This window comes from Aspergillus vadensis (genome assembly GCF_003184925.1).
Source record: "Aspergillus vadensis CBS 113365 unplaced genomic scaffold BO88scaffold_25, whole genome shotgun sequence".
NCBI classification, from domain to species: domain Eukaryota; kingdom Fungi; phylum Ascomycota; class Eurotiomycetes; order Eurotiales; family Aspergillaceae; genus Aspergillus; species Aspergillus vadensis.
Window position 1 is genome coordinate 611,865 of NW_020292063.1, and position 26,850 is coordinate 638,714.

The window sequence follows — 26,850 nt, forward strand, 5'->3', positions numbered from 1 at the left end:
TGCAGTCTCCATCTCGTTGTGCGAGCCCCCCTCCCTCTTTGTTCCTCCACCAAGCCCCCTAGCCTCTAAGCCTCTTAGGCCTGCTGCTACCCACTTAAGCGGCGGGACTATGATCGGACGGTGTCCCTGAAGAACGGAAAACGTCCCACAACGCGCGCTTGGCAGGGGAGGAGATGAAGAATTAATTTGTCGGCTCTGGTCGGGTCTCCCGAGGACTCTAAATTTCCCACTACTGTACGAGGGAATAATCCAGCGGGAACATCCACCGTGCTGGCGAAATTTCTAGACGCAGCGCTAGCGGAGTTCGTTCGGCGTCCGCTTGGGTTCGTAAGAGAAAGAGAGAGACTTCCACTTGTGCTTCCGGTCGTCCAGCGTTATCCGCGGTAATTTGTGTTTCTCGGCCTCTGGGGAAATCACGGGTGACGATGATAATGAAGGATGGAGCTTGATTGTAGTTAACTGAGGAGTTTGCCAAGGGCTAACATTGGGTTATTGCCATTGGAAAAATAGTGTGCTTGGAGGGGTTATCTGAGGCCAGTTATAGTCATGTAAGTGCAATGCATTCGCCATCTGGGCATCTTCGGTGAGTTCTAGGTTTTCCTTTTTGAGGGTTGGAAGACCAATCTAGCCGTCAGACGAGAGAAGTGAGATTGGGTATCAGCAACAATTAGCATCATCACTATTTCCGACTTCTGGGGAGTGTCAAAAGAGGGCACCTGTCTCAGTCGGGGACGATAGTGGACAGTGTAGTGCAGCCCTGGTCAAGCCATGACAGTCTTAAGGGTATGACTATGAATTATTAGCTCGTTTCTTTATCTATCTAGCTTTGAGTTGAGTGTATGACGAGATTCCCGAAGGAGTAGAAGTGGACTGAAACTGGGCCTGGGACTGAAGTTGATCTGAGCGAGAGCAGGTGATTCTGATAAATGGTTTTAATCCCGGAAAAGGATCATCCTGTGCTCCTCCTGCTCCTCCTCCTCCTTCTCCTCTTATTCTTACTTTCTTCCCATTCTTCCTTCCGCTTCCTCCTTTTCTTCCTCCCCTTTAAACACCCCCAGTGGAATTTAACTCAAACCTTTCGGTGACTTCTTGCCGTCGGTAAAATACTACATCTGATTAACTGCCATCGAGCTCCTTTTTTGTCCCTTACTTGGTGATCCTCTCTCTGCTTCCCCTCCCCCTTTTCCTCCCCGCATTCTTCGATTTTGTTCGCGCTCGGGTGCGGGGTGTCAACACAGCCAGCAGTCCACAGATCGCATCGAGGCTACTTGAAGAGAAAGTACCACAGAGTGGTCCTATCTTACTTTCAATCTCTTTACTTCATCATTCTCCTCCCACAATGGCCGACGAACAGAGCAAAAAGCCGGCCGTCCTGATCGTTGGTGGTTTAGGTATGCACCCCTCTTCCCCTCTCTCTCTTCTCCCGATATCCAGATTATCCTAGCTAACGTATGCATTTCTATCTTCCAGGATTTATCGGTCGCCATCTCGCTCTTTACCTGCATGAAAATAATTTGGCCTCGGAAGTCCGACTAGTTGACAAAGTCCTGCCTCAGCTGGCCTGGTTGGCCCCTGAGTTCCAGGAAGCTTGCTCAAAAGATAAATTCGTCCAGGCTGATGCCAGCCGTGAACGTGAGTGCCCATACACCATTTTATGTCATAGGCGACCAGGACCATATTGTTGCTGACCTGCGCCTTGGAAATCAGAGCACTTCCCTCGTATCTTTGACCGTGCCAATGGCGAACAATTTGATTATGTGATCAACTGTGGAGGTGAAACCAGGCATTCGCAACCCGATGACGTCTACGAAGTCCGCAGCTACGCCCTCACAGTCGCCTTGGGTCGCGAAGTCGCCCGCCGAGGTATCCGCTCTTTCGTTGAGTGCTCAACCGCTCACGTCTACAAAGGCGGCTCGAGTCCGCGTAAGGAAGATGATAAACTGCAGCCGTGGCACAAGCTGGCCAAGTGGAAGATGAAGGCCAGCGAGGAGCTGCAAAAAATCCCCGGTCTCAACTATTGCTTGCTTCGTCTGCCCCACGTCTACGGAGAATACGACTCGGGCTACTTCGCAATGGGAATATGCCTTGCTCGCGTTCACCTGGAGCTCGAGAAGGATCTGGAGCTTCTTTACACTAAGGATCTGAAGATCAACACCGTATATGTCAGGGACGCAGCTAGCGCCTTGTGGAAAGCGGCTGAGTGGAGAGCAAACGCTCCCACGGACGGTTCAGCGCCCCTTGCATTCAACGTGGTCGACCACGGCGATACTCGCCAGGAAGATATCGCAAAGGCCCTGTCTGAAGTTTTCAAGCTTAAGTGTGACTTCTTGGGCTCTTTAGCTTCCCAATTCGCGAAGCTGAACCTTGATGATGTTGTGGATGACATGAACGAGGAATGCTTACAGGGATGGGCTGACTTGCTCGAAGAGAAGAAGATCGAACGGCCTGGACCCATTGGCCCATTCCTGGAAAAGGATGTACTGAAGGACCAAGACATGTGTCTGGATGGGACGCTATTCGAGACGACCACTGGATGGAAGCCATCCCGAGAGCGCTTCGACGCCAATGCCGTACGAGACATGGTTGAAAGTTACAAGCGAATGGGCTGGTGGCCATAGACGACCCCACACGTGATATTCCTGTTTTCATATTCTCGACCGACCTCTACACGAGCATAACAGCGAGGTTGATGACGCATATGAGAGCTATTCCACTCCCACCGTGCATGACCACGCATTGCCCTCTCAGAACACACCAACTCGACCTTATCCTCGGGCAAAAAGCACATAGACCTGTCGCATCCGCATCCACTCATCTCAAGTTCGCATGTTGTATACCACGGACCGTTTCTGCATGTAATCTGTAATATTCTGTTTGGGTCTCTGGGTTTCCGTTCTTGAGCAACTGGTATGTTCTATATCCTTCTTGCATTTACATTCTTCTGTCACTGGCTGGGGCTGGATGGTGTGCCCTTTTGATTATGAACATCATGCACATCTTAGACTACTTATATCTTTCTTCCTTTATTTGTTGCACTACATACACTATGGATAGGTTGAGCCTCGTCCTTGAATGTTAACCTCAGGCCGCCATCCCTCATGGCCGTCTTTTACCTCTTTACATAATCCAGCTTGTCTCAACCTACGTACTTTGGATGCATGCCCAACCACTCCCCTCTCCCCCTTTCACTTTGATAAATTCCCTGAACCGTTCATATTTCCTTCGCTCTCCACTTCCACGATGCATGACAGAACTCTTGACGTCAGTTATAAGTGTGGTATGCCGATCGCTAGCGCCCAGAACTACTCCTCTATCTTGAAACTTTAGCGTCCAGAAACTGGAATATAGCGTCATCATATATCTACTCCGTACCTTATCCTTCTTGCATCACATGATCTGCAACAGGTCACTTTAGTTAGCATGGTAGCCTAAATCAGGGCTACTATATAGCTCAGTTTGTTTCGCCAACTATTATACTGGCTAGCACCGGATGTTAGTACCCAAAACACTGCCACTGCAGTACACGAACAGAATTGATGATAGGAGTACTAGTGTGAATCTCAAGGCTTAGAATCAAGCTAAGACTTACACTTAACATGACGCGGTCTGGTTAGTTGTTACAGATAATCGATAAGTACTAAGCTATCGAGCGATCTATACTATAGACTCGTGGTTTTAGGTTACCAACGAGTAACGTTCAAATGCCATGTGTAAATCTGTATATATTGATAATATGTTGATAGATGTATCGAGTTTCCCGGGTGTATAACTCTTTTTCTTTTTCTTTAATCTTCTCGTCTTCATCTGTAGGGTCAATGGAGGGCTAAAACTTGAAACGAAGGGGGAGGAATGTCCAAGACGTAGCGAGAACCAAGACCAGAGGTGGGCAAGCAAACTGGTGATGCTGAAGATAAGCCCTCTTGCATGTTCATCGTAATGAATCGAGACAGTAAATTGAAGCGGGGTGTACAGCGACAAGAAGGCAGGGTGGCTTTTGGGAGAGAGATGTGGCAAGCAAAGAAAAAGAGAGAAAAGTAGGAGAAAGAACAATAAGATAAGGCTCCAAAATGCATTATGCGTAAGACAATCCGTTTTACCACCGGTGTAGGCAAAGAATATAGTAGAGGAAAATAAAACAAAGAAACACCCTGTATCCGGAGTCAGGCTCAATGGATCGAGCGAGGAGGATTCGCGAAGTTAAGGTGCGACGCGGTCGAGGGAATCTTAGAATTCCCAATCCTCTTCGACCGACTTGATGGCCCACTCGAACTTCTCCCGGAGGGACTTGGAGAAGAACTTCTCAATAGGAACATCAAACTTCTTGCTGAAAACCACAGTAAGACGAGGGTCGATGTAGTTCTATGTGGTGTTAGCGATCAAGAACCATCAACCATAGCAAGGAACAGAAACTTACGATCTTCGAGGTTCCTAGAGCGACCTCCTTGTTCTCTTCCTTATCCTGAGCTTGAAGCTCCATCGTTTCAATGCGTTGCTCGAGCTTGGTGATCGCTGCCTCGAGCTTATCGACCGTCGGGGCCTTGCCTTCGGCTTCCACCTTTCCGGTTTTGTTCTCCTTGTTGAACTTCTTCTCCATATCTTTTGCTGCCTGGAGACGGCTCTCCAGCTCAGTGGCCTTCATTTCCTTCTCGCCTTCTGCAGCGAGCTTCTCATTGTCCTTTTCGAATTTCTTCTGAATTTTCTGGCGCTGCTCTTCCACAAGGTAGGCCTGGTGCTCCTTCACCCATTCCATGTCCATGTCCTCGTCCATCTCGAAGTACTTGGCGCCTTTCTTCTTCTTCAGACTAGGCTCGAGATCGAGCATCTGTTGCTTCAGACGCCATCTTTGGTACCGTAGTCCCTTGATCTAAATATATTGAGAATGAATATTAGCAAAGCGCCCCACCTATAGTGTTCACCACAGGTAAACATACCCTTTCACTCATCTTCTCCATCTGATTGGCATGGGATGCAGCGACAGTCCGCTTATGGTTACAGAGAATGGCGACCCTGCGGTTGGCGTCATTGTACGCCTTCACCTTCTCTGCAATGTTACCAGTCGCCTTCATGTCCTTCAGCAGCGTGGACATAGTGTGGGAAGCGTTGTAGGTACGGAACACCTTTGCAGTCAATCCTTGCATGTAGGCCGACAAGTGTTTGTTGAGGGCGGAGGTCTGCGTGCGTTCATTAGCGGTGGAATCCAAGAGCCAGTCGGCGTACATACCGTCAGTCTATCGAAGATTTCGTCACCCTCCTTCTTGGGTGCTTTCTTGAAGATCTTCAAGTTCTTGAAAACCTGCGTGTCGACCTCGACTTCATCATAGAAGCGGATACTGTCCTTACCCAAGAAATCAAAGACAACCTTGTTTGGAGGCTTGAGAGTGACGTTCTCATACTTGAGAGAGCAGCAACCCACAGTCTCAGCTTCGTCTTCACCCTTCTCGTTACCAGCACGAAGAGCAAACTGGTCAATAAGGTAGACTGCCGTCGCCTTTTGCCGTTCGACCATCAGCTCGTGCTTGAGGTTCTTCTGGTAATCCTTGCGGATTCGATCAATGTGATGCTTCAATTCACGAGCCTTCTCGAACTTTTTGTAATCACTCTGACCCTTCACATCAGAATTGGCCGCAAGCATGACATACTTGTAGTTGCCATTGATGTTTTCCTGCCACATGGCAAGCCATGTGCCTTCTTGATCGTGTTTGACCTCTTTCCACTTGTGGCCCTCCGGAGGAGGCGGAACAGGCGCATCCTTGCCGATATTGATGGTGATCTGTTCCGGTTGCACACGAGACTTCACACGGCCAGTTTTGGGATGCTCACCACGTCCACGGAAGAGAGCCGGCGGTTCCACTCGAAAGTTGCCTACTTTCTGCTTCCGTCCGTCCCACATACAATACATGTAAGGGGCCTCTTGAGCGTCCTTTTCAGCCTTCAAACGCTTCTTCTCAGCCGGTGGCAAAGCCTTTTTCTCTTGACGTTGATTGTCGTAGTAGGCAAAGATTGGCTGGAAGTCACATTTGTGAAAATCTTTGATGTCCACTTTGTTGCCCTTGGGATCCTTTGCCCCACCAGTCTTCTTGAGGATATCTCGGAAATCCATAAAGAAGTTCTTCTGGAAGGTGGGATTCTCAACATGCTGAGTCGCATTGAGCATGCCGCCGAAGAAGCCAGCCACCTCTTCAGCATCAGGATGAAGAGTGACGGGAACGCCATCATACTTCATCTTGACGTTCTTAGGAAGCGGCTCGTACGGAGGAGGGAAAACCACGCCGTTGTGTTCAAGGGTCGTCCACTTGATCGTGCCATCACCCTTGGTCGGATCTTCCCACCATCTGTACTCTTCTTCCTCGGCGTCTTCAGCCTCCTCGCTTTCTTCCTTTTTGACAGGGGTCGACTTGGCGCTAGAGGCAGCCCGCTTCACATGCGAAGGCAACGCAGCCTTCTCATTGGCCTTGGTTGGCTTTGCCGTCTTCTTGACGGTCGAAGGCTTCACGTCCTCGGGCTCCTTTTTCACGCCATTGGCCTGTCTCTTGGTTGCTGTGGCCTTCGTAGTCTTCGGGGGGGCTTGCTTGCGGGTCGCTTTCGCATCCTTCTCTGCCTTCTGCTGTATCTTCTTCTTCTGCGAGGCGAGTTTTCTTTCGATAGGCACATCGGAATCGGATTCTTCACCTATAGCCGTTTCCGACGCCTTGGGAAGTTTTCTTCCATTGAGCGCCAGAGGTACGTCATCGTCCGTTTCGGGGTCCTCGTGCTTCACGGAAGTGCGGCGTCGCTTGCTCTGTCGACTGGTCAGCCGCTGGAACGAACAGCGACAGCAATAGCGTCGCGAGAGTAGGGGGAACGAAGGAACTGGCGTGGAGGTAATCGGCGTACCAAAGGTTGATCATCCTCACTGCTCTCAGGTTCGGCGTAAGACTTTCTCTGACCGACGCTTGAGCGCGACTTCCGCTTGGGAACGGCGGCAGCGTCGGCATCGGCCATGTCCACATCATTTTCGGCCTGAACGGGGCCAAAGCGGATGGATACGCCTGGATCAACATGGCCATTTGTCTCCGTCGCGTCGCGCATTTTCGAGTCCGTGTGGGAATCTTAAAAACAAGAGGAAGTGTAAGACTTATCGCATTCATGAGGGGTCAAAGAGATCAATGCGCAAAAAGAGGTGATTGAGTCGCGAATTTGAACCCAAACAAAGGGAAGTGATGGGTAACTGAGGCGTGAAAGAGAGGCGGGAAAGGGTCATGTGAGAGCAAAGAGAGGAAAGTAACACTCACTGGTACGGCGACCGTTTGCCTTGACAAGCGGGGTATCGTCTTCCGAAGAGCTCATGGTTGCCAGGCGATTGATGGAAAAAGCGCGTGGGCCCAAGGAGCGAGTAGACAGGCAAAACCGGGGTGGGAGAGCGCAGGGGCGCGCGCGAGAGAGGGCGAGTCTGCGGATCGGAGCTGGCGCTTGAAGGAGTGATGAAAGCAACGGCAGCCTGGCCAATGGGAAGGCTGATGGCAACGAGAAAGCGTCTACTAAAAGGGAGAGACAGACATAGACCGAATAGGGAAAGACGGAAGGAAAACGAGGAACCGGAGAGGGGAGGGTGGAAGAAGACTCGAGCGGGAGGAGCGGAGAGGAGAAGAAGCTGAAGGGGGGAGAGGGGAAGGAGAGAGAAAAGAGACAGCAGAGCCAAAGATTACGAGAGGGAACAGGAAAGGGAAGGGAAGAGAGAAGAGAGAGAGAGAAGAAAGAGAGGAAGAAGAGAAGGAATGGAATGGAAAACGAGGCCGTCTTTTGGGGCCTGAGGCGATCTTCACGTTTCTCCGGACCGTCAGCCACTCGCTGTGCGAGGAGGCTGGCAGCCTGAGGTGCCAAGGCTGCCGGGTCTGGAAGTTTGTATGGAAATTATGACGACTCCATTTCGATTCCGGGCGCCTCGGTGCCTGCATGCCTGAGTGGCGCTGCTGACTCAGCCGACGTAAGCCTGCGCGCAGCCAGGTCACCTGATATGTCCGGCAACTCGAGAGCTGCCCGTTTAGGATTAGTGCCGTGCACGCTCGGCCGGGTTGCACGGATGGTCGCTGTGGACACCCGGACACCCGGACCACCAGCCATTTCACCACCAGACTACCTGTTTGGGACTAGCGCGATTGGGTCCCGTGCTGCCGGCTGTCGGAAGAACAGAAACAGGAGTCCAACTTCAACCACCGACTTCTCAACCGCCAGCCTACGAGGATTCCTCTACCCTCTCCCTCCTCCCCCTCTCCCCACACTATCCCCTCTGCGATTGTTTATCGTTGGTCTTTTCGACCGTACGGCTTCTTTGCAATATGTTCTCCCGTGCTGTTCGTCCGGCTGTGAGGGCTGGTAGCATTGCGGTCTCCCGGTAAGTTCTTCTTCTCTTCCGGAATGTCCACAACACCCGCCCGTCCGTCGCCTTTTCGTTTCCCTCCCACACCCCAGCTAGGCTGTCCCAGCTGGCTCCCACCCCCCAAACCACCAATCCTTTAACCTTCAGGAAAACGAGGAGATGGAGCTACAAGCAGACCAACCGAGTGGTTCAATGGCTGATTTTTTCGAAGCACTGCTCCCCCCAATGCCGCCAACTTCGCGACTCTGCGTGAAATCGAGGGCCGTCTCAAGTCCATCAAGAACATCGAGAAGATCACCAACACCATGAAGGTCATCGCCTCCACCCGTCTTACTCGCGCCCAGAAGGCCATGGAGGACTCTCGCACTTACGGTCAGACCTCCAACACCGTTTTCGAGAACGCCGAGACCAAGCCTCTCGAGGACAAGAAGACTCTGCTCGTCGTCGCCAGCTCCGACAAGGGTCTTTGCGGTGGTATCCACTCCGGTCTCAGCAAGGCTACTCGTCGCATGCTCCAGCAGCACCCCGATGCCGACATCGTCGTCCTCGGTGAGAAGGCCAAGGCTCAGCTGTCTCGTACCAACCCCAACGCCATCGTCCTGAGCTTCGCCAACGTCTGCAAGGACATCCCCACCTTCAACGACGCTCAGTCCATCGCCGACCAGATCTCTCAGCTGCCCACCGACTACGCCAGCGTCAAGATCATCTACAACCAGTTCATCAACGCCCAGTCCTACGAGGCCGGTACCGTTGAGGCTTACTCTGAGGAGGCTATCACCCAGTCTCGTGAGTTATATCAGATGTGATGTGTTTTGCGCGTATCGGGACTGAACTTTTTGCTCTAGCCAACCTCTCTACTTTCGAGACTGATGACCAGACTCTGGCCCACCTCCGTGAATACGCCCTTGCCAACAACCTCTTCTGGGCTATGGCCGAGGGTCACGCTTGCGAAATCTCCGTAAGTTCTCCCGCTTAAAATAACCTTTGATTCGGAATAACAAGCTAATGTGATTACAGGCTCGTCGTAACGCCATGGAGGCAAGTATCATTCAGATGTTCGAAATTAACCCAGACTAACCATGTTCTACAGAACGCCTCCAAGAACGCTGGTGAGATGATCAACAAGTAAGTCTCAAAGCTCACCTGAATTCGCCGATAAAGTCTAATACCATGCAGGTTCCAGATCTTGTACAACCGTCAGCGTCAAGCCGCCATTACCGGTGAACTGGTTGAGATTATCACTGGTGCCACCGCCAGTGCGGACATGTAAAAGCTTCCATGAAGCTTGTGTGGGGAGGAGTCGCCATGTGTGTAGACTTACTCATAAATACCTAGATGCTTGTCAGCCTGTAAAATCTATCACTATCTTTTCTTTGTCATTGTTTTCTTGTGTTCTCATGACCAATTGGTAGCGTGGAGGGAATGCTGCTGTCATTACACAACATAGGCGGGAATATCAAACGGGAACTTCCCGTCACTTCACGTTTGCATTCACGGGCTGAACTTCACGTATTCGGGGAAAGTCCCTTCCATTCACTGCTTGCCTTGACAGATGTGTCCAGACTTGTCAACAATCCCCTCTCGGCGTTTGTTTCCTTCTCTTCCTGCACCTACTTGCAACGCCCATCACTTTCCCCTCACGCCTACGCCATCTTGTATCTCCCATACTGCACATCTTCACATCTACTTCAAAATTTAGGAATCAAGCCATTCCATCAAGATGTATTCCGCTACACGCGTGACTAATTACTACTCGATTCTGGGGATCTCTCACAACTCGTCTCTAAGGGACATCAACAGCGCGTACAAGAAGCTCGCACTGAAGCATCATCCGGACAAGCAAGGCACCGGCAATGCAGATGTCTCCAACGACGAGTTCCAGAAGGTGAGTGTATGAAAGGAAAGATTATATGAACCTCACAATTGACTCCCTCACTCATCTTCTCCGATGACCATCATCACCACACAATCTTCTAAACAATAAAGCAAGCTGAATCTCACATTATCTCAGATCCAAGAAGCCATCGAGACCCTCCGCGATCCCATCCGGAAGCAAGAGCACGACGATATCCTCCGTCGAGCTGGCTACTACTTCCACTCCACCCCGTTTGGCTCTGACGACGAGTACGAGGACTGGCCAGAAGGATCTTGGAGACCTACGAGCTGGAAGCGCTACGAAGATTTCAATGACCCCATGGAACTGTACAGATACAAGTACGGCAACAGTGTTCATATGGACCCGTTCGCTCCTGAGTCTCTCGTTGAGAAAGCTCGTGTGGAGATCGAGATCAGAGTAGGCGAGCAGTTGGAGAGAGAGGCCGCTGCTGCTGCGGCGGCGGCGGCACGGGCTGCGGCTGCGGATGGTATGGGAAGTGAGAACGGGGACGATGACGGTGAGGAGGATGAAGGGGTTGATGACGGTGGCGTTTTGTTTAACAAACCTCAGCACTTTCAGGACATCCTGGAGTATCTTCGCAATCAGGAAGCTGCGGATATTGAGAAGAGAAGAAAGGCCATGAGGGCTAATGTTGAAAAGGATGAAGAGAGGCTGCGGAATGGGGAGGGAGAAGATGAACTTGACCCTGATGAAAAAGAGTTTGCTCGTGGCTACGGTAATGAACATTGCTGGAGATCTAAGGAGGCTGGTTCCGATGTCCCCAGAGAGTGGCACGAGAACTTTTACCACAACGAAGAAGAGGCCGTCTACTACGGTGGAGACGAGGATGAAGGCGATGATGAAGGCGATGATGAAGACGATGAGGAGGAGGATGAGGAGGGGGATGACGACGACGATGAAGAAGACGACGACAATCGCCGTGGATGGAACCAGAAGGATGATCCTGAGGATGAGGACGAAGACGACGAGCAGCCCCAAGGCCCAGGAGCAGGAGCACCAACTCAGCACCACGACAATTTTTATGATGCGGATCGCTACGAAGATGACGGATATTATCATTCCGATGATGAAGATCTGGATGAAGATGGCGGCAATAACAATGGAGCAGACATCTACTTTTTTAGATTCTCTTACACTGCGAGCGAGCAGCCTGCCTCGAATTTCTCCGAGAGTACCGAGTACGTGACTGCCGAATGTGCTAGAGAATCGGACGCTGAATCTGTCATGGATGAAGCTGGCGGTGTCTGTCTCACTATGAGCAATTTGCCCCAGCCCACTGACTCGAACATCTTCTCTCCCGCCGTCAACCCTCCTTCTCTCCCTTCTGTCACGCCCTCCCTCCCTCCCCTCTGTCACGCCCTTCCTCTCCTCCCCCGCCATCAAACCCAACGCCACCGCTAATATCGACAATGGCGACCCGCTCCTCTTCCACTTCTGCTCTAAACTCGACGGCCCAGCCAACAGCTACACCAGCCAGGACTTTCTTTTTGAGCTAACTGGCATGGTCTTCGACGTGTACTGCGGTTGGTTGGAAGGTGTCCGCCTCACGTTCCCGGGGGCGAAGCCGCTCAGCAAGGAGAAGCAAGATGTCCTGGCTTGTCTCCATCTGGGCAGCTGGGAGAAGAGTTTTGGCCGGGACAAGTGTGACGGGTGCCAGCTTCGGCAGCCGCTTTTTATGCTCACTTGCCCGGGATGCGGAATTGAGAAGTGCGGGGGGTGCAGGTTGACCTCTGCTGTTGCTGCTGCGTGTAAAGGGGAGGGGGTGGGGGATTTGCTGAGGGGATGGGATGTTAGTGCGCTGGGCTGGTAAGAGCCGGTTGTTTTTCTTTTCTTTTCTTCTCATTTTCTCTCAAAGGAGGTGGAGATCATGGTCCGGTCTACGTTTCATTTGATATTAGCTGAGACTTTGGTATTTTTGACGCTTTGTTTCAGTTCGTTCACTATTCATGAAAACCTAATCTAGTGAGCTTAAGTATGCAATGCAGTATTCCTCAGTAACAATTGAACAATCCCCTCATCTATCAAACCTAAAGATAATAAGCTCACGATCGCGGTTCTGCCCTATTATATAGTCCTCTGTCCCACAAACCTTCCCCATCCCAATGAACTCCGTTGCCATACTCCCAGGCAGGACAATCGCCGGTTCGGGTGCGTACTCAGGTGAGGCAACAGCGAGAAACAGAGCCTTTTCAACCGGCCATTCCTGTTCCTCAAAGTAAAGACAATAACCCACCTGGGACTGCTCATCATACGACTCACAAACAATAGAATGCCACGGCTCATCGCAGATCGCAAAAGTAATAGGTTTAGTCTGCAAGCTACAATTCCCTCGATACGGGGGCAACGCAAAGTCAGCGCGTTGTCGCCGGCGCGGGCCCTCGCCAACGATGGGGATAGTCGTCACCCACACCTCGGACTCCCATGCATCGGGGATAATGACCTGCGGTGAACGGCCCGCGCACGTACCCTCGAGGATCTCTATAGACTGATCGTCGTCGGTGATGCTGAGGGATTGTATCATTGGGAGACCTCGCTGCCGGATACCGTAGAAGTCTAGTTCTCGGAACCCGAGGCGAGTGATGATGGTTGGTCCGAGGTCTTCTTCTCCTCCTCCTCCTCCTTCTCCTCCTCCGGACTCGAATCGCAAGCGACCTGTGGGGTCTAGGGAAGGTCGGTAATCCGAGGGTTTGGAAATGTCCCAGACGGAGAGGGACTCGATGGGTGCGTCTTCGTCAGCGGTGTAGAGGCTGCGGTTGGGTTGCCAGATGTAGATGGCATAATGGGTGCTGGTATGGGTGGAGTAGAACCGATCTCGCTCGCTGAGAGGGTGGCCCAGGAACATGATCTTCCATTCGTTTCGGAAGTTGACGCTCCAGCCATCTTCCTTGCGGTTCACGTCGAAGGAGGTCGCGAAGTGCCGGTGGACACCGTCGCTGTCGTTGAGCCAGTGATAGGGTATGTATTCTGCCCATTCGATGATGAGGACTCGTTTCTGCAGACGGACTCGGCGGATTATTCGTCCGACGATGATGAATGGGACCATGAATTTTCTGTCGGTTTCCATGTCCATTAGGACGAGACATGAATGCTCTGCACTTGGGAATACTAGGAGCCCGTCGTCGTAGGTCCAGAAGGTCTCGCCGAATGATCGGTCGACGCGCTGCATGAGATGGCTGGCGTGGTGTTCCCATGGCGGGACGGAGAACCAGTTCTTCTGGCCTGTGATGCCGAAGTCATTGCTGAGCTTGAACTTGTGCATTGTTCGGTACGTTAGTCGACTTAGATAGTCGTATTTCGCTGTGACCTTGTCGAAGATCTTGGATATGTGAGTGTCGTATTCTGGTGATTCGAGTGTTTCTGCGCTTTCAGAGGCTAGCTGTCGCACTTCTCTGGCTAAGGGGTATCGTTTCTTTAGCATTGGAAGCAGGTTGGCGCCAATGCGAAAGGCTTCGTTCCAGGACTTGCAGACTCGTCGGCAACGGAGGACATCGCCCGGGTCGAGACGCTTCAGTATAAGCCAGAAGATCTCCCGGGGCAGGAGGGCCATGCCCTTGCCTTCAGATGGGGAGGCATTGGACATGGTCGTTTGATTCTTGAGAATTGGTAAGGCGGGGAAAGTGCCTGGGGGATTCCGAGCACTAATGAAAAGAGACCCTCGATTAATAGCAGATGGTAACTAATTATTAGTCTAGTCCAAGACTGTCTAACTCTTAAGTAGATAATAGTATGGGCTCCGCATAAACAAAGGATCTTATGGGCCCGGAGCTACGGAGCTTTATGCTCATCGAGTCTTTTGCCCGGAAGACAGAACATGATTGCTGATGGTCATGGAAATGTCAGAATATGTGACTGAGTAATGGATGCAATTCATGGGGGGTTGAACAATGGATTGACCGACTGGTTTGACGGCGGGGAACATTGAACGGACGGATCCGCCGCCATTCCAAATCCATACAATTCAATATTACTTTCTTAAGACATTTCGCGTCACATGCCAAGAGCTTCAGGACACCTTGCTTCTATCTACTTCTTCTGTCCTTTCTTCTCTCCTTCTTCTTCTCCTCAAACTCATCCCTGCTGGATGATGCTTTAGCTGCTACTCCTGAATCCCCTCTCGCTTCTTCCTCCCCCGCAATCATGCTGCAGCCCAGCTCTGCATTGCTTTTCGTCACGTCGCTTCTGGCGGCGTTGCCTGTCAACGCTGATGGGTTGTATACGAAGAAATCCCCCGTCTTGCAGGTCAACCAGAAGAATTACGACCAGCTGATTGCAAACTCCAATCATACTTCGGTGAGTCCAGCGGCGCAGAGTATCATAAATTGCCTACAAACAAGTCTAACAAAGCTCTCTTAGATCGTAGAGTAAGCCATCTACCACCCTACCCATCTACCTCCTACAATCCTAAACCTCCCCGCTTTCCTCCAGATTCTACGCCCCCTGGTGCGGCCACTGCCAGAACCTAAAACCCGCCTACGAAAAAGCCGCAACCAACCTCGACGGCCTGGCCAAAGTCGCGGCCGTCAATTGCGACGATGACGACAACAAACCCTTCTGCGGCCGCATGGGCGTCCAGGGCTTCCCTACCCTTAAGATCGTCACCCCCGGCAAGAAACCCGGCAAGCCCCGCGTGGAGGACTACAAGGGTGCGCGGAGCGCCAAAGCGATCGTTGAAGCAGTCGTCGACCGAATCCCCAACCACGTGAAGCGCGCAACAGATAAAGACCTGAACACCTGGCTCGCGCAGGATGAAGAGTCGCCCAAGGCCATCCTCTTCACGGAGAAAGGCACCACCAGCCCTCTCCTCCGCGCCCTGGCCATCGACTTCCTCGGCTCCATCCAAGTCGCCCAAGTCCGCAACAAGGAAACCGAAGCCGTCGAGAAATTCGGCATCACCGAGTTCCCGACCTTCGTCCTCCTCCCAGGAAACGGCCAAGACCCCATCGTCTACGACGGCGAACTGAAGAAGAAACCCATGGTCGAGTTCCTCAGCCAAGCCGCCGCTCCTAACCCGGATCCTGCTCCTAAGAGCTCGACCGCACCCCGCGATAACAACAAGAGGAAATCCACCGAATCTGCTCCAGAGCCCAAGGTCGCCCAGGACGACGACACCAAACCCGCCAGTGTGCCCATCCCGGCCCCTCCCATTGATACCCTCCCCACCGCTGAAGCCCTCGAGGCTGCCTGTCTGATGCCGAAATCCGGTACCTGCGTGCTGGCTCTCCTCCCTGAACCGAGTGAGCCCGACGCAGACCTCCCCGCTCCGGCCAAGGACGCTCTCCTCAGTCTGGCTGAGATCTCACACAAGCATGCTGTTCGTAAGAGCAAGCTCTTCCCGTTCTACAGTGTCCCGGCTATCAATAGCGGAGCTAAGACCCTCCGCGCTGGGCTCGGTCTGCCGGAGGATAACTCTGTGGAGATCGTTGCTTTGAATGGACGTCGTGGCTGGTGGCGCAGGTATGACTCGGTTGAGGGCGCAGAGTACGGCCAGGAGCGTGTCGAGGCTTGGATTGATGCGATTAGGTTGGGTGAGGGCGAGAAGCAGAAGTTGCCTGAGGGCGTTGTCGTTGAGGAGGTGGTTGAGGAGAAGGTTGAAGAGAAGGTCGAGGAAGTAGTCGAAGAGCCCGTCGAGGAGAAGCCGGCGGTCGACCACGACGAATTGTAAAACACATGAGCCGTATGGAGTGCATGAATTTGTTTATTAGCACAGGTGTTTATTAGGTCACATATGTAATTCGGACGAAGCCTGCTAGTTACTATTAGCTGGTTTCTCATATTACGCATCAATAGCATACATATTGTCTACTGTCAGCTACCCCAAGTTTTATACTAGACAATGTAATCTCATATCTAGAGTGAACATTTGAGTAGAACTTGCTCTCTAAAGAATTCAATTAAGACTTTTTCAAACCCAGCCACATATATACAATACAACTATACATCAATCGAAGTTTCAAAAAGAAATCACACACATAACACCATGATCTAATCAATGCATGAAAAGGACACATCCACTTGAGACAGCCCAAGTATAGTAAACAAAGAAAGCGAAGAAAGAAGGCAAGTGTAAACGAAGAAAGCAAATAACTAATGCTTCTTCTTCTTTCCCTCCGTTCCCTTCTTAATGATCTTCTGTCTCTTCGAATCGATCTCCTGGTCGTAGATTTCACGAGCCGACTCGCCCTTCTTGCGCTTGGTCTGCTTGCTGGTCTTGACGCTGACGGTGGAAGCACCGCCGGCGCGGATCTGCTTCTCGGCTTCTTCCCATGCCGCACTACCGTGGTTGATCTCGTATCTGGAGACTGTAAATCAGTTATTGTCATTCAATGATTATGATTGACTAGATATTAGGCAAGTGGGGGCAAGGAGAAAGGGGGACTAACTTGTCAAGAGGGAGAGCGTCGATCAGGGCGCGCTGCTTCTCGCGAAGCTCCTCGTTGACTTCTTGGCCACCTTCACGGAGTTCGTCGTCCAGGCTGGTCTCTAGGGGCTTGAAGCGCTCGTCGGGAAGCTCGTCGTGCGCCTCGGTGGTGATCCGAGCGGAGGGAGCCTTCTCTGCGGGCATGGTCTCGGCGACAGCGCCCTCGATCAGGTTGCGGAAGTAAGTGGAGACCTTGCGAATGATCTTGAGGAACATGGCAAGGAGCTGAGACGAGGGGAGGGTGAGCTCCTTCTCGATCGTGTCGAGGTTCTTGCGCTGCAGACCAATGGCGAGCAGGATGGATTGCTGCACGCCGGACAGGCTGACCTTGCCGCTGAGGCGGCCGGAGAAGTAGTACTCGGCGATGGTGGGGACCATGTCGAGGATGACGTGGTAGTCGAGGAGGTTGTTGGCGTAGCTGTCGAGACGCTTGAGGTCGAAGGGCGAAAAGGCGGCATCGAGCTCAGCCTTGGTCAGAGGGTTCTGGGAGATAGAAGGGTCGAGTTTGGCGCCGGAGTTGGCGGACTCGCAGATGCTGAGAGACAGCACGGAGGGGAACTCGCGGAACTGGTACGACAGCAAAGACGAGAAACGCTTGTGGAAGTCACGCGAGAAGGCGCCCAGCCAGGCGGCATCGTTGGAGCCGGTGGTCAGGGTGCGCAGCATCACGCAGGAGTGCTCGCCGGTCAGGTCGTTGGGGGTCTGGCGGAGGTAGACGGGAGAGAAGGACGAGCGCTTCCAGAACTTGTGCAGAGAGGGGGTGAGACCGAAGCTGACACCAACGTAGTCGAGAGCGTCGGGGCGACGCTCGGACAGTTTGCCGAACAATGGGGGCATGGTGTGGATATCGCGGACCTTGACGTTGTCATCCAGGAGGTTGGAGTTGGTCAGCTCCTCGTCCGTCACCCGGACCATCTCATCCTGCACCTCGGGGATATCCTCCGAAAGGCTGGTGAACTTGCCCTCGTAGAAGTCAATGAGCAGCTCAAGAGCACGAGAACCGTATCCCATGCTCAGATACTCTGGGTTCGTGGCGATACGGACAATTCGGGCACCCGAAAGACCGGCGAAGTCCTCATCTTGGTATTGCTGGCTGACCAGCCAAGGGATCAGATCACCGCCCGCCCGCTGGCCGCGGCTCAGGCTGTTGAGGACACTCTGTCGGCTGATGCGACCTTCCAGCGCAACCTGAATGACACAGAGGGGTTCGGGGAGCTTGGTGGCTTCTTCGTCAATCGGGGGCACGAGAACAAACAGCTGGTGCGCGGGCGCATCACTCATGAGCTGAAGATCATTAGGGGTGTTCTTGTAGTGGCTGGCAACGTAGAGAGCCATCATCTGCTGAAGGAACTTTTCGGAAACAGGGTGGAAGGAGAACAGGGTATCACGGTTGACTTGCAGCAATTGACACTGCGAGGGGTGGGGGGTGCCCTGAGTGTTCATGCGAGACTTGGGCAGGGTCGCGTCCAGGCAGAGGACCTTGTTCAACCACTTCTCCACCGAATCACCCGGTGCGTATCTGATGGGTTCCGAGAGGGTGATTTCTCTCAAAGAACGTCCAGCCAGGCTCTTGTCAATGTTCTTGGCGGCCTTGCCTGTGGCACGATCGGCGACGTCAATATCATCTTCACCACTGACCTTGACGCCTCCCCGGGACTGCTCGCGGAGCTGCTGGATCAGCTTCAGGGAGAGAGAGCGACCCGTTCCTTCGTAACCGTTGATGGTAGAGGCCATGAAGACCAAGTACGGCCCCATCAGCTTGCGGACCAGAGGGAGAGGGATGGCGGCGGCTTCATCAATCACCAGCAGCTCAGCCTGACCCAAGACGTGGGCATCCTGGGGCTGGATGTACTGGATGGTCTGACGGTGCTGGCGATGGATGTTGACACGGACGATGGCCTTGTTGAAATCCGGGTTGGTCGATTGAAGGATGGTGTAGTCAACATGGTCGAGGTAGCCGAGAGCGTCAAAGCCCTTGAACACGAACTCGAAGAGGGTCTTCAAGTTCTCGGGGCTGGGAGAGGTGATGAAGATGTTGCTGTAACCGTGCGCCACAGCGGCCGCAATGGCCACACCAAGAGCTGCGGATTTACCGCGACCTCTGGCAGCGGTCAAAGCGACAGTGCTGCGAAGCGTCTTCTCAGCGATCGCATCGGCGAACGTCAAGAGCGCCTTCGCTTGGTCGACGGTGCGAGCCAAGTTGACCAGCGAGCCAATAGGCTGGGACTCTGCCAGACTCTCCTTAATCTCCTTCAGCTCCTTCTTTGTGCCAGTGTTGGTATCGTCGATCGACTCCGGCGGAGGCAGCGGCTTCACGCTCTTTCCGCCGGAGATGGGCAGGACGTTCAACTCGTCATCCACGACCAGGCAGGAATCGCAGCTACCAAGAGACAGGATGAAGCGCTCGTTGAATCTGGCGGTGACATCGTCGTGGGCCTCGGTGCGGTATCTCGAATGAATATCCATGGACAATGTGTACAGCTGCTTCAAGCTGTTCATGCCCTTCAGCAGCAGCAGGACGATACCACCACCTTCGACTGTCTCAACAGTCCGGGCAAGCAGGTTCGGGGTCATGGCCTCGAAGTCCTGAAGTACGCACATTCCGTAGGTGTTACCAAGAATCTTCTCGGTCTCCTTGTAGTAGACATAGCGAATTTGGTTGAGGGTGATGAACAGCTCGAACGGATCCTCCTGGTTGGGTTCTCTGATGCCGCGCTTGACCTCCTTCTTGATCTTGGCCTCACGCTTCTTCCGGTGACTCGTGAATCCTAGCAAATCCTTCTTGTAGGCCCACAACACGGACTTGTTCTGCTTGACGTCGACGCTCGACATGATATAGTGGAGGTGGACGATGACATCCTTTGCGCGGTCGCCAACGACGACGAAGAAGCTCCGCTTCTTCTCCTGCACGCCATTTCGGATGAGGGCCGGAATACGGGAATCAATCGCTTTGCGGGGCATGTTGTATGCTGATTCCTGTGACCCTGGAGAGGGGAGGGGGTTGACTTGGGTATTTAAGAGAGCGCTCGCAGAAAGGTGTCGATGGCCCGCGAACGAAAATTCGTAGACGGCGGCGGGGACCACAGATCGTGGGTTTGTTGTGGTTACACAGGAACACCACTTGAATTGCGAAACAAGAAGACAGAGACCAGGCCCTCAAACAACAGAAGAAACGGACGGCCAGGTAGAGAAACTGAAACTCACACTGCCGATGTACTCTGCGATTCTTCTCGCCGACAAAAAAAAGTTATCGCCGAAAATCAGAATTGCCGCTTGGGACCGCTTTCTGTTTGGGATACCGCCTAGTTTGCTGCCTGAGACAGAAAGCTTGTGGTTCCTGACTCGAGTCGCATCACGTGATGGTCATCTGACAGGGACAGGGAGGTTACCATTATTGACCAGTTGATCATAACGTTCATGTATAGCACGCGATCTTATTCCTATTAGGAGCGTCGATATATCAACAGAGTCGCTATTCGCATTCCTGAGACTATAGACATCTAAATTGGCTATCTAGATAGTTGGGAAGTGATTAGATTTTGTTTGCATGCGTGGCGATTGGTTCTTTTTGTTTTACAATCAATTAGCGATCGGCTTCTTTGTAAAACCCATCCTCGTATTATTATGTAGTTTTCAAGGAGCCAATGTTGTTTGTATGGTTAGTAAATTTATAAGCTGTGTAGGACTTTGTTCTTCTAGGGTCTCATGGTGGAAGGGTGAAATTTCCCACCGGAAGAAGGCAGACAAGCAAGCAGGAAGATCAGTCTCAATCCGTCTCAGCTCGAGTCCCCACGGAGTCTCCACGCTTTACCCGCCCGCCAGGATATTCGCGCAGTCCCTGCCAAGTGCTAATGTTGACTGGATGAGTTGGCTCAACTTTGACTCTTGGACTTCATGGAAGATCCAGAGTTTTCAGGATTGATGATGCCATTCAGAGGGGCACACGGGAGGGGAGATTGCCCGATCGGGGAGAGGATCATCCCAAGCTGGAACCAAAGATGGATCATGGAATGGCTGGACCCTGACGCTAAGCGCTGCAACCTGCCATGTCTTTTTTTACGGTTCCTTTCAGGGTTATTGACTGACCGTATCACTCTGACTGTGTGTGTATGTTGAGTGCAGTATCTTGCGCATCTACAAGGAGTACGTGTTCAGTGACACCACCTCTGATATGCCTGATGGACTGAGCGGTAACTCTTGGCCTGTCATTCGACCAGAAAGATGATCGTCGTGGGATAGAGACGGAGTGCTGACGTGCTCGAGGAAGGCCATGGGCAGTGCAGCTATCTGGACACTAAAAGACAAGTTCCTCCCGTGTGGTGGAATGAGGATGGCCGTGATGGACGCGAGCCGTGGGCCAGACCCCTTCGTTGACGCAATCCCCTCGAATCCCGGGCATACACAAGTAATTCCCCTTATCTCTTGCTGGGAATGATATTCTAATGATATGTTCTTGGTTGTTGTTGCCCTTTGTCATTCCTCTTCTCCCTCCCCCTTCTCTCCTCCACACCTTTCAAACACAAACTACGGAGGGCACACGCCATTCATTCTACTGGAAGTGTATCTTCTTCCCCCTGGGGCCCTAGCCAGGACGTTAAACTGACGGCTCCACCTCCTTGCGGCATCCCCAGCCAGGCACCACAGTTGCTTACTCCCTTGCGGATCTTTCTTCTTGCGCCGGAATTTGCCTGTGCGTTGCATGATGTGAATGTCATTCAAACCATGATGGCTATTAGCTTTTTCTACCCATAACTTTCCTTTGGCGTCATGGTATTTCTCTCTGCTGAGACCGGCCTCAAGGCCGCGATAGGGTGAGTATAAGCATACCCGTTATACCACCAAGTATGCCCATCTCTGTTACTCAACGGAGCGACCTGACGCAACGCACAGGGTATTCTTATTAAGCTGTACCTTTATTTCGACGTCTTACAAGACTACATTCGCTTTTGGTAGGCTGCCGGTTCGCACGGTCTTAATTCTGAAGACTAATTACGCCCTACTAGATCACCCTCTCATCACAGCCGTACTGGCCTGCTACTTTGCGGGAATCTGTCTTTTAATCCTGAGCCGATTCATCCATCGCATACCGAAGATCGCATCGTCTGCACCTAAATACTCCTCCATCCCACTCACGGAACGCGACCAATCTCTCGAAGAGCCATTCTCGCCGATCAGCTTGGACAGCAACAGTAGTTTTGCCCTCACTCGCTCGCGCAGTTCGGCGCGATGGATCAAACTAGGCTTACTCTCGGTCCTTGGATGTATTCGAATCGCTTTGTATCGCGACCTCACTTTTCATACTGAATGCGCGCCGGATGGATACGCGGTAAATAGCCAAAAGCTAGATCTGAGGCGATAGCGCTAACTCGACTTCTTGCGCAGTACACCATACCTTTCTTATTGGCCCTCTATGACTACTGGCGCAATCAACGCAATCGACCGGTTGCGAAATGGTCCGCCCCAGAGCGCCCGCAGAATGCGCATCTGCGTGCCATAGCTACCTTTGCCAGTCGCTTGCACAATTTCCTTTTTCAGAGCCGCCTGAGATATGTCATAGCGGCATTTTTTCTCCTGACAGGCGGATATATCACCGTAACGTTTAGCCGTGGCTTGCAGTCAACCTACATCTGCCCCAATACCTCTAGTCTACATACGCGCATGCGCGTCTTCACGATCTTCAGCCTCATTCTCGACTCGTTGATCTTGATCGGTGCGGCTGAACTGGCGAGCGAAGGATCCCGGTCGGGGGAGAGCATCAGGAAGCCGCCTTTGGCTTCCTGGGCCTACAGCCTACTGGTGCGTCAATATGACATGTCTTTCGAACTAAACTGACCATGGTCTGTAGGGAGTGGCTATTTTCTACACCATTGTTGTGATCATTCTTGTCGCTACTTCTGACGGCGACGACCGCTTCATCAGCGCTCAATACCTACGCAGTGCGGTGGGTCAAGCAGTGCTGGTGACTTGCGTGGTCGCTGCGGCGTCCCAATTGGTAGGTCCGAGAAGCCGTGTACTGTGGCCATATGCTGACTGCTTAGATTGCGTACTATGGTATCGCTGGGCTGGCTGTGCTGGCTGGCTTCGTCACGCTCTACTTCACTTGGGCGTCTACTCTGTTTAACGGACAACATCCATTTCCGTTGATTTTCGCCTCCCGCGCTTTCGGGGCTCTTTTCTTCATCTTTGCGGGAGCCGTCGCCTTTCTTTATGCTCGAACGGCTTCAGAAGATGAAGCGCAATTCCTATATCGTTTCAACCTGGCTATGCGAATTGCTTTCGCTTTTCTCGCTGCAATCGGCCTCATCCTAGTGCACCAGCAGCATAGTGCGGCGCATCTGCATCCTATTGATTTGCTTGTGTACGACGGGAGACAGCACCATAATCAATGGCTTGCGCAGGCCAACAGCAGTCAAACTCTCGCCGATGCTGTGAGGAAGTACCGCGCCCAATACAATCAACATCCACCACCGTGCGTTGTCCCACCGTGCATATCCTAGCTAAAGCTAATTAAACCAGGAACTTTGATAAGTGGTACGAATATGCTGTCAACCGATCTTCCCTAGTCATCGATGAGTTCGACCAAATATACAACGACCTCTTACCCTTCCGTGCATTGCCACCTGCGCAGATTCGAGACATGACGCAGAAGCTGGCCACCAATCCTTACAATGAGATCGGTGCGATCAGCATCCGCGACGGCAAAGCTCGAGTGCAGGAAGGGATCAAGCCCACGCATGCGTGGATGGTGATTAGCGCTTCCAAGATGATTGAGAAATTCGCCGAGTTCCTCCCCGATATGGATCTCGCATTCAACCTGAACGATGAGCCCCGAGTTTCAGTTCCCTGGGAGAAGGTCTCAGTTCTGCGCCACCAAGCGAGATCTTACGGTCTACCTCCGGAGGACAGCATCCGGACCGAATGGTCGACTGATCGCGGTGCTCAATGGGGGCCAATCGAGCCGGCCGACCAGACGACAGAAACCATGTTTGTTGACAACTCCTTCAAACACATCTTCGATCGCTACGTGAGCTCCACCTGCCCACCCTCCTCCAAAGCTCGCAGTCAGCGCATCTGGGACCGCCGACACATCTGCCTCAGCTGCGTCCGTCCCCACTCGCTGGGAGAGTTTCCGTCCGACTGGGCCGCAGCGACAGACATCTGCCACCAGCCCGACCTTGCCTCTCTGCACGGGTTCTTCCTATCCCCAGCGTCTTTTAAAGTCACACAAGACTTGACCCCCGTGTTCAGCCAGAGCACAATCGCCGGTTTCAACGACATCATCTTCCCCAGTCCCTGGAACTACGTCGACAAGATCGAATACAAGCCATCAGAAGAACACCCCGACGCAAACTACACCGACAAAGCCAACACCCTCTTCTGGATCGGCAGCACCTCCGAAGGCGTGAGTAACCACGGTGAATGGAAAGGCATACCACGCCAACGCCTCGCCCACCTCGTGAACAACAACACCCTCAACAGCGTCTCCGTCTTCCTCCCCACCAACGAAACAGACACCTACATGTACGAAGTCGTCAACGGCCGCGCCCCCTCCGACATCCTCCACCTCGACACCTCCGTCAACGTCATCGACCCCATCGTCCGCTGCCGCAGAGAAGACTGCGACGACCAAAGCAAAGAACTCGGCGCCGCCTCCCGCGTCGACTTCCAATCCCACTGGCAATACCGCTACTTATTTGACTCAGACGGCGCCGGCTTCAGCGGCCGCTTCCTCCCCTTCATGCAGAGCCACAGCCTCCCATTCAAGACCGGTCTGTTCCGCCAATGGTTCGACTCGCGCATCACCCCTTGGCTGCACTTCGTGCCGATCGATCTCCGTCTACACGGGCTATGGAGCACCCTGGCATATTTCGCCGGCGTGGACACAACTCTCACCGTAAATGGCGCCACACGACACGTCCACATGGCCCCGCACGACATCGAGGGGACTTGGATTGCGGAGGAGGGGCGGAAATGGGCGAACCGGGTGATTCGCAAGGAAGATATGGAAATTTATTTCTTCCGGTTATTGCTTGAATGGGGCCGGATAACTGATGATCAGCGAGATGTGTTGGGATATCGATTGGATATGTAATGACTGATGATGCTTGTTTTGTTTATATACCATGCTTATGGGGGTTTGTCATTTGGTGTAGTTGTACTAGATGGATAATGGAAAGAAGGAAATGCGATCTTCAATTGGAGTAAATCGTTCTAACGAGTGACGGGTATAGTAGTAAGTAGTGATGAAGCGAGCGACTAGTACATACCCCGGAAAAGAAGGTAGTAGTACTATGATGTAGGTTATGCACGTATAGATCCAGATCTATACATGCATGCATGCATGCATGAAATGCACCGAAAGAGTGAACAAAACAACAGTCAACCAATCAATCAATCGAAGAATCAATGACCGCAATCTCAGGCAACCAACGCACCAATAAATCAAATGAGTGAACACGAGCTGAAGATGAAGATGAAGATGTGATGAATGGAATCAGACAAGACAAGACGAAAACAAGACAGACGAGTGAGGAGCCTAGAAGATCATTCCCGCCATCGGATTCCTCCTCTCCCACCTGGCCTTTCTCACAAACGACGGGCTAGGGAACGACGAGGTCGATGTCGACGCGTTCAGCATCGAACCATGATGGTTCCTTCCTCCTCCTCCACCTCTCCAGGGACGAGACTCATTGTCATCATCGTCGTCTGAATCATCATCGTCGTCGTCATCGTCGTCCTCATCGTCTGAATCATCATCAGAATCATCATCATCATCATCATCGTCTGAATCATCGTCATCATCCGAATCATCATCGTCGTCGTCCTGATCATCCTCATCATCCCCATAATCAACCACCCCAGCAACAGTATCATCATCATCATCACCATCATCCTGATAAACCTTCAACGAGTTAATAATCCAATAAGCCTCGGCAAAAGCCTCCGGATTATTCGCCACATAATCACTACACGAGCTAGCGACAGACGCACAACTGCCCGAACCCCAGACATTACCGGCCCAGTCGCCGCAGAAGGTAGTATCGAAGATCTATACCACACCAGCACATTAGCCCTCATCATAATCACAACCCAACAACACAAACAAACAAACAACAACAACATAATAGGGAAATAGTGAAGTAGTTGGGGAGCGGGGGGAAACATACAATCTGCAAACTATCAAAATGGGCATCAATATCACAATCACCCTGAAACCTCGCAACAGGAGAACCCCAAGAATCCGGGTCCGGGTTGCCCGAATCAATATCATCAGGGATGCTTCCACGTTCAAAGAACCAGATACTGATAGCATCTGAAGTCCATTCCGTCGCGAAGACACCTCCGTTATTGGCATTGAAGGCAGTGCCGTACGAGGTGCCGTCGGGGTCGGTGATACCGCACCCGGCGTTATTGGATTGGCCTGCGGCGGAGACGTAGCAGTTGCTGGTGGTCATGGAGCCGGTGAAGTCTGCGGAAGAGGAGACGCTGCACCCGTCGCTGGTGTGCAGGGTCATGTCGTTGCCAGATTGTTGGTTCACGCCTTCGATGATGTCGATTTCGCCATTGTTGGGCCAGTCGGCGCCGACGAGCCAGCTACAAGTTATCTTTTGTTAGCGGGGGTGGTGTATGTATGGGGTATGGGGGGCTTACAAGGCAGGCCAGGTACCGCAGACACCTCCGGGCATGTGTCCGAGGTCGAGGATAAAGAGACCATGGTTGTAGGTGGCATCGCTGCTGATGCGGACACTTTGACGGCCGCTACTGCCGGCGATGTTGGTGTGGTCGACGCCCATGTAGACGGGGGCGTCGCCGGAGGTAGAGATATAGCCATTGCTCTGGGCGGTGGCTTCATCGACGTAGTCGACGAAGCCGTTGGTAGGGTCGGCGCCAGTGAAGAAACTGAAGCCATCGAAGAAGCTATCGCCCGAGTAATCGTCTTGTAAAGTGTAGGCTGCAGAGCTGAGCTGCGCCGTGAGGCCTAAGGCCGAAAGAAGAGTCGCGGTGCGTCGCATCGCGATGAACTGAAGAGTATATTTTGTTGTTTTCAAGGAGAGGTAGAGGAGTTTGCACTATAGACCAGCTAGATTGATGTATATTCCTCTGCAGAAACGGTGATCGTGGAAAAAGGAATGAAAAGAAGTAGATATTTATATATGAATGCGTATAATGTGTTAGTAT

At 52.3% G+C, this 26,850-nt stretch overlaps 10 protein-coding genes across 10 annotated transcripts; 6 read left to right on the forward strand and 4 right to left on the reverse strand.

The window, feature by feature from the left end:
- The first annotated feature begins 1,212 nt into the window (after window positions 1-1,212).
- Window positions 1,213-2,845, forward strand: BO88DRAFT_142734 (NAD-dependent epimerase/dehydratase family protein). The gene is made up of 3 exons (XM_025701462.1): window positions 1,213-1,391; window positions 1,471-1,632; window positions 1,708-2,845. Exons 1-3 carry the CDS (start codon window positions 1,340-1,342, stop codon window positions 2,616-2,618), a joined length of 1,125 nt encoding a protein of 374 aa, XP_025559333.1. The 5' UTR covers window positions 1,213-1,339; the 3' UTR covers window positions 2,619-2,845.
- Window positions 2,846-4,224: 1,379 nt separating this feature from the next.
- On the reverse strand, window positions 4,225-7,068 carry BO88DRAFT_418645 (DNA topoisomerase 1; the record flags this gene model as incomplete). Its single annotated transcript, XM_025708356.1, has 5 exons — window positions 4,225-4,359; window positions 4,415-4,864; window positions 4,932-5,171; window positions 5,222-6,796; window positions 6,874-7,068. 5 exons carry the CDS (start codon window positions 7,066-7,068, stop codon window positions 4,225-4,227), a joined length of 2,595 nt encoding a protein of 864 aa, XP_025559334.1.
- A 1,163-nt stretch (window positions 7,069-8,231) lies between these two features.
- On the forward strand, window positions 8,232-9,634 carry BO88DRAFT_407736 (F1F0 ATP synthase subunit gamma). Its single transcript, XM_025707517.1, has 5 exons — window positions 8,232-9,142; window positions 9,202-9,314; window positions 9,374-9,394; window positions 9,447-9,481; window positions 9,533-9,634. Exons 1-5 carry the CDS (start codon window positions 8,662-8,664, stop codon window positions 9,624-9,626), a joined length of 744 nt encoding a protein of 247 aa, XP_025559335.1. The 5' UTR covers window positions 8,232-8,661; the 3' UTR covers window positions 9,627-9,634.
- Window positions 9,635-10,076: 442 nt separating this feature from the next.
- Window positions 10,077-12,063, forward strand: BO88DRAFT_428801 (DnaJ domain protein; the record flags this gene model as incomplete). The annotated part of the gene is given in 3 exon segments (XM_025709103.1): window positions 10,077-10,241; window positions 10,368-11,493; window positions 11,513-12,063. The coding sequence occupies 3 exon segments, from the start codon at window positions 10,077-10,079 to the stop codon at window positions 12,061-12,063; spliced, it is 1,842 nt and encodes a 613-aa protein (XP_025559336.1).
- Window positions 12,064-12,174: 111 nt separating this feature from the next.
- Window positions 12,175-14,074, reverse strand: BO88DRAFT_372653 (F-box protein). Its single transcript, XM_025704245.1, has one exon. It carries the CDS (start codon window positions 13,831-13,833, stop codon window positions 12,268-12,270), a length of 1,566 nt encoding a protein of 521 aa, XP_025559337.1. The 5' UTR covers window positions 13,834-14,074; the 3' UTR covers window positions 12,175-12,267.
- A 179-nt stretch (window positions 14,075-14,253) lies between these two features.
- On the forward strand, window positions 14,254-16,060 carry BO88DRAFT_372654 (putative disulfide isomerase). Its single transcript, XM_025704246.1, has 3 exons — window positions 14,254-14,543; window positions 14,607-14,614; window positions 14,679-16,060. The coding sequence occupies exons 1-3, from the start codon at window positions 14,391-14,393 to the stop codon at window positions 15,913-15,915; spliced, it is 1,398 nt and encodes a 465-aa protein (XP_025559338.1). The 5' UTR covers window positions 14,254-14,390; the 3' UTR covers window positions 15,916-16,060.
- Window positions 16,061-16,107: 47 nt separating this feature from the next.
- Window positions 16,108-19,882, reverse strand: BO88DRAFT_407738 (ribosome biosynthesis protein KRE33). The gene is made up of 2 exons (XM_025707518.1): window positions 16,634-19,882; window positions 16,108-16,545 (listed from the first exon to the last, which is right to left on the reverse strand). Exons 1-2 carry the CDS (start codon window positions 19,630-19,632, stop codon window positions 16,338-16,340), a joined length of 3,207 nt encoding a protein of 1,068 aa, XP_025559339.1. The 5' UTR covers window positions 19,633-19,882; the 3' UTR covers window positions 16,108-16,337.
- A 214-nt stretch (window positions 19,883-20,096) lies between these two features.
- Window positions 20,097-20,779, forward strand: BO88DRAFT_142882 (uncharacterized protein). The gene has a single exon (XM_025701463.1). The coding sequence runs from the start codon at window positions 20,219-20,221 to the stop codon at window positions 20,591-20,593; it is 375 nt and encodes a 124-aa protein (XP_025559340.1). The 5' UTR covers window positions 20,097-20,218; the 3' UTR covers window positions 20,594-20,779.
- A 659-nt stretch (window positions 20,780-21,438) lies between these two features.
- BO88DRAFT_490781 (putative capsular associated protein) lies at window positions 21,439-24,763 on the forward strand (the record flags this gene model as incomplete). Its single annotated transcript, XM_025712807.1, has 7 exons — window positions 21,439-21,482; window positions 21,562-21,620; window positions 21,675-21,997; window positions 22,054-22,467; window positions 22,517-22,663; window positions 22,710-23,140; window positions 23,188-24,763. 7 exons carry the CDS (start codon window positions 21,439-21,441, stop codon window positions 24,761-24,763), a joined length of 2,994 nt encoding a protein of 997 aa, XP_025559341.1.
- A 264-nt stretch (window positions 24,764-25,027) lies between these two features.
- Window positions 25,028-26,696, reverse strand: BO88DRAFT_471446 (glycoside hydrolase family 16 protein). The gene is made up of 3 exons (XM_025711700.1): window positions 26,323-26,696; window positions 25,839-26,265; window positions 25,028-25,720 (listed from the first exon to the last, which is right to left on the reverse strand). Exons 1-3 carry the CDS (start codon window positions 26,682-26,684, stop codon window positions 25,208-25,210), a joined length of 1,302 nt encoding a protein of 433 aa, XP_025559342.1. The 5' UTR covers window positions 26,685-26,696; the 3' UTR covers window positions 25,028-25,207.
- Between the last annotated feature and the right edge of the window lie 154 nt (window positions 26,697-26,850).

What these genes read in the sequence shown, in the direction of transcription:
- BO88DRAFT_142734 (XM_025701462.1), top strand. Translation starts at nt 1,340, where the DNA reads ATGGCCGACGAACAGAGCAAAAAGCCGGCCGTCCTGATCGTTGGTGGT. An exon ending in CCTGATCGTTGGTGGTTTAG is followed by an intron (nt 1,392 to 1,470) that starts GTATGCACCCCT and finishes TCTATCTTCCAG; the next exon opens with GATTTATCGGTCGCCATCTC. An exon ending in GGCTGATGCCAGCCGTGAAC is followed by an intron (nt 1,633 to 1,707) that starts GTGAGTGCCCAT and finishes CTTGGAAATCAG; the next exon opens with AGCACTTCCCTCGTATCTTT.
- BO88DRAFT_407736 (XM_025707517.1), top strand. Translation starts at nt 8,662, where the DNA reads ATGAAGGTCATCGCCTCCACCCGTCTTACTCGCGCCCAGAAGGCCATG. An exon ending in GTCACGCTTGCGAAATCTCC is followed by an intron (nt 9,315 to 9,373) that starts GTAAGTTCTCCC and finishes ATGTGATTACAG; the next exon opens with GCTCGTCGTAACGCCATGGA. An exon ending in GCTGGTGAGATGATCAACAA is followed by an intron (nt 9,482 to 9,532) that starts GTAAGTCTCAAA and finishes AATACCATGCAG; the next exon opens with GTTCCAGATCTTGTACAACC.
- BO88DRAFT_372653 (XM_025704245.1), bottom strand. Translation starts at nt 13,833, where the DNA reads ATGTCCAATGCCTCCCCATCTGAAGGCAAGGGCATGGCCCTCCTGCCC.
- BO88DRAFT_372654 (XM_025704246.1), top strand. Translation starts at nt 14,391, where the DNA reads ATGCTGCAGCCCAGCTCTGCATTGCTTTTCGTCACGTCGCTTCTGGCG.
- BO88DRAFT_407738 (XM_025707518.1), bottom strand. Translation starts at nt 19,632, where the DNA reads ATGCCCCGCAAAGCGATTGATTCCCGTATTCCGGCCCTCATCCGAAAT. An exon ending in GACGCTCTCCCTCTTGACAA is followed by an intron (nt 16,546 to 16,633) that starts GTTAGTCCCCCT and finishes TACAGTCTCCAG; the next exon opens with ATACGAGATCAACCACGGTA.
- BO88DRAFT_142882 (XM_025701463.1), top strand. Translation starts at nt 20,219, where the DNA reads ATGCGTGGCGATTGGTTCTTTTTGTTTTACAATCAATTAGCGATCGGC.
- BO88DRAFT_471446 (XM_025711700.1), bottom strand. Translation starts at nt 26,684, where the DNA reads ATGCGACGCACCGCGACTCTTCTTTCGGCCTTAGGCCTCACGGCGCAG. An exon ending in TGCGGTACCTGGCCTGCCTT is followed by an intron (nt 26,266 to 26,322) that starts GTAAGCCCCCCA and finishes GATAACTTGTAG; the next exon opens with CTGGCTCGTCGGCGCCGACT. An exon ending in ATTTTGATAGTTTGCAGATT is followed by an intron (nt 25,721 to 25,838) that starts GTATGTTTCCCC and finishes GGTGTGGTATAG; the next exon opens with ATCTTCGATACTACCTTCTG.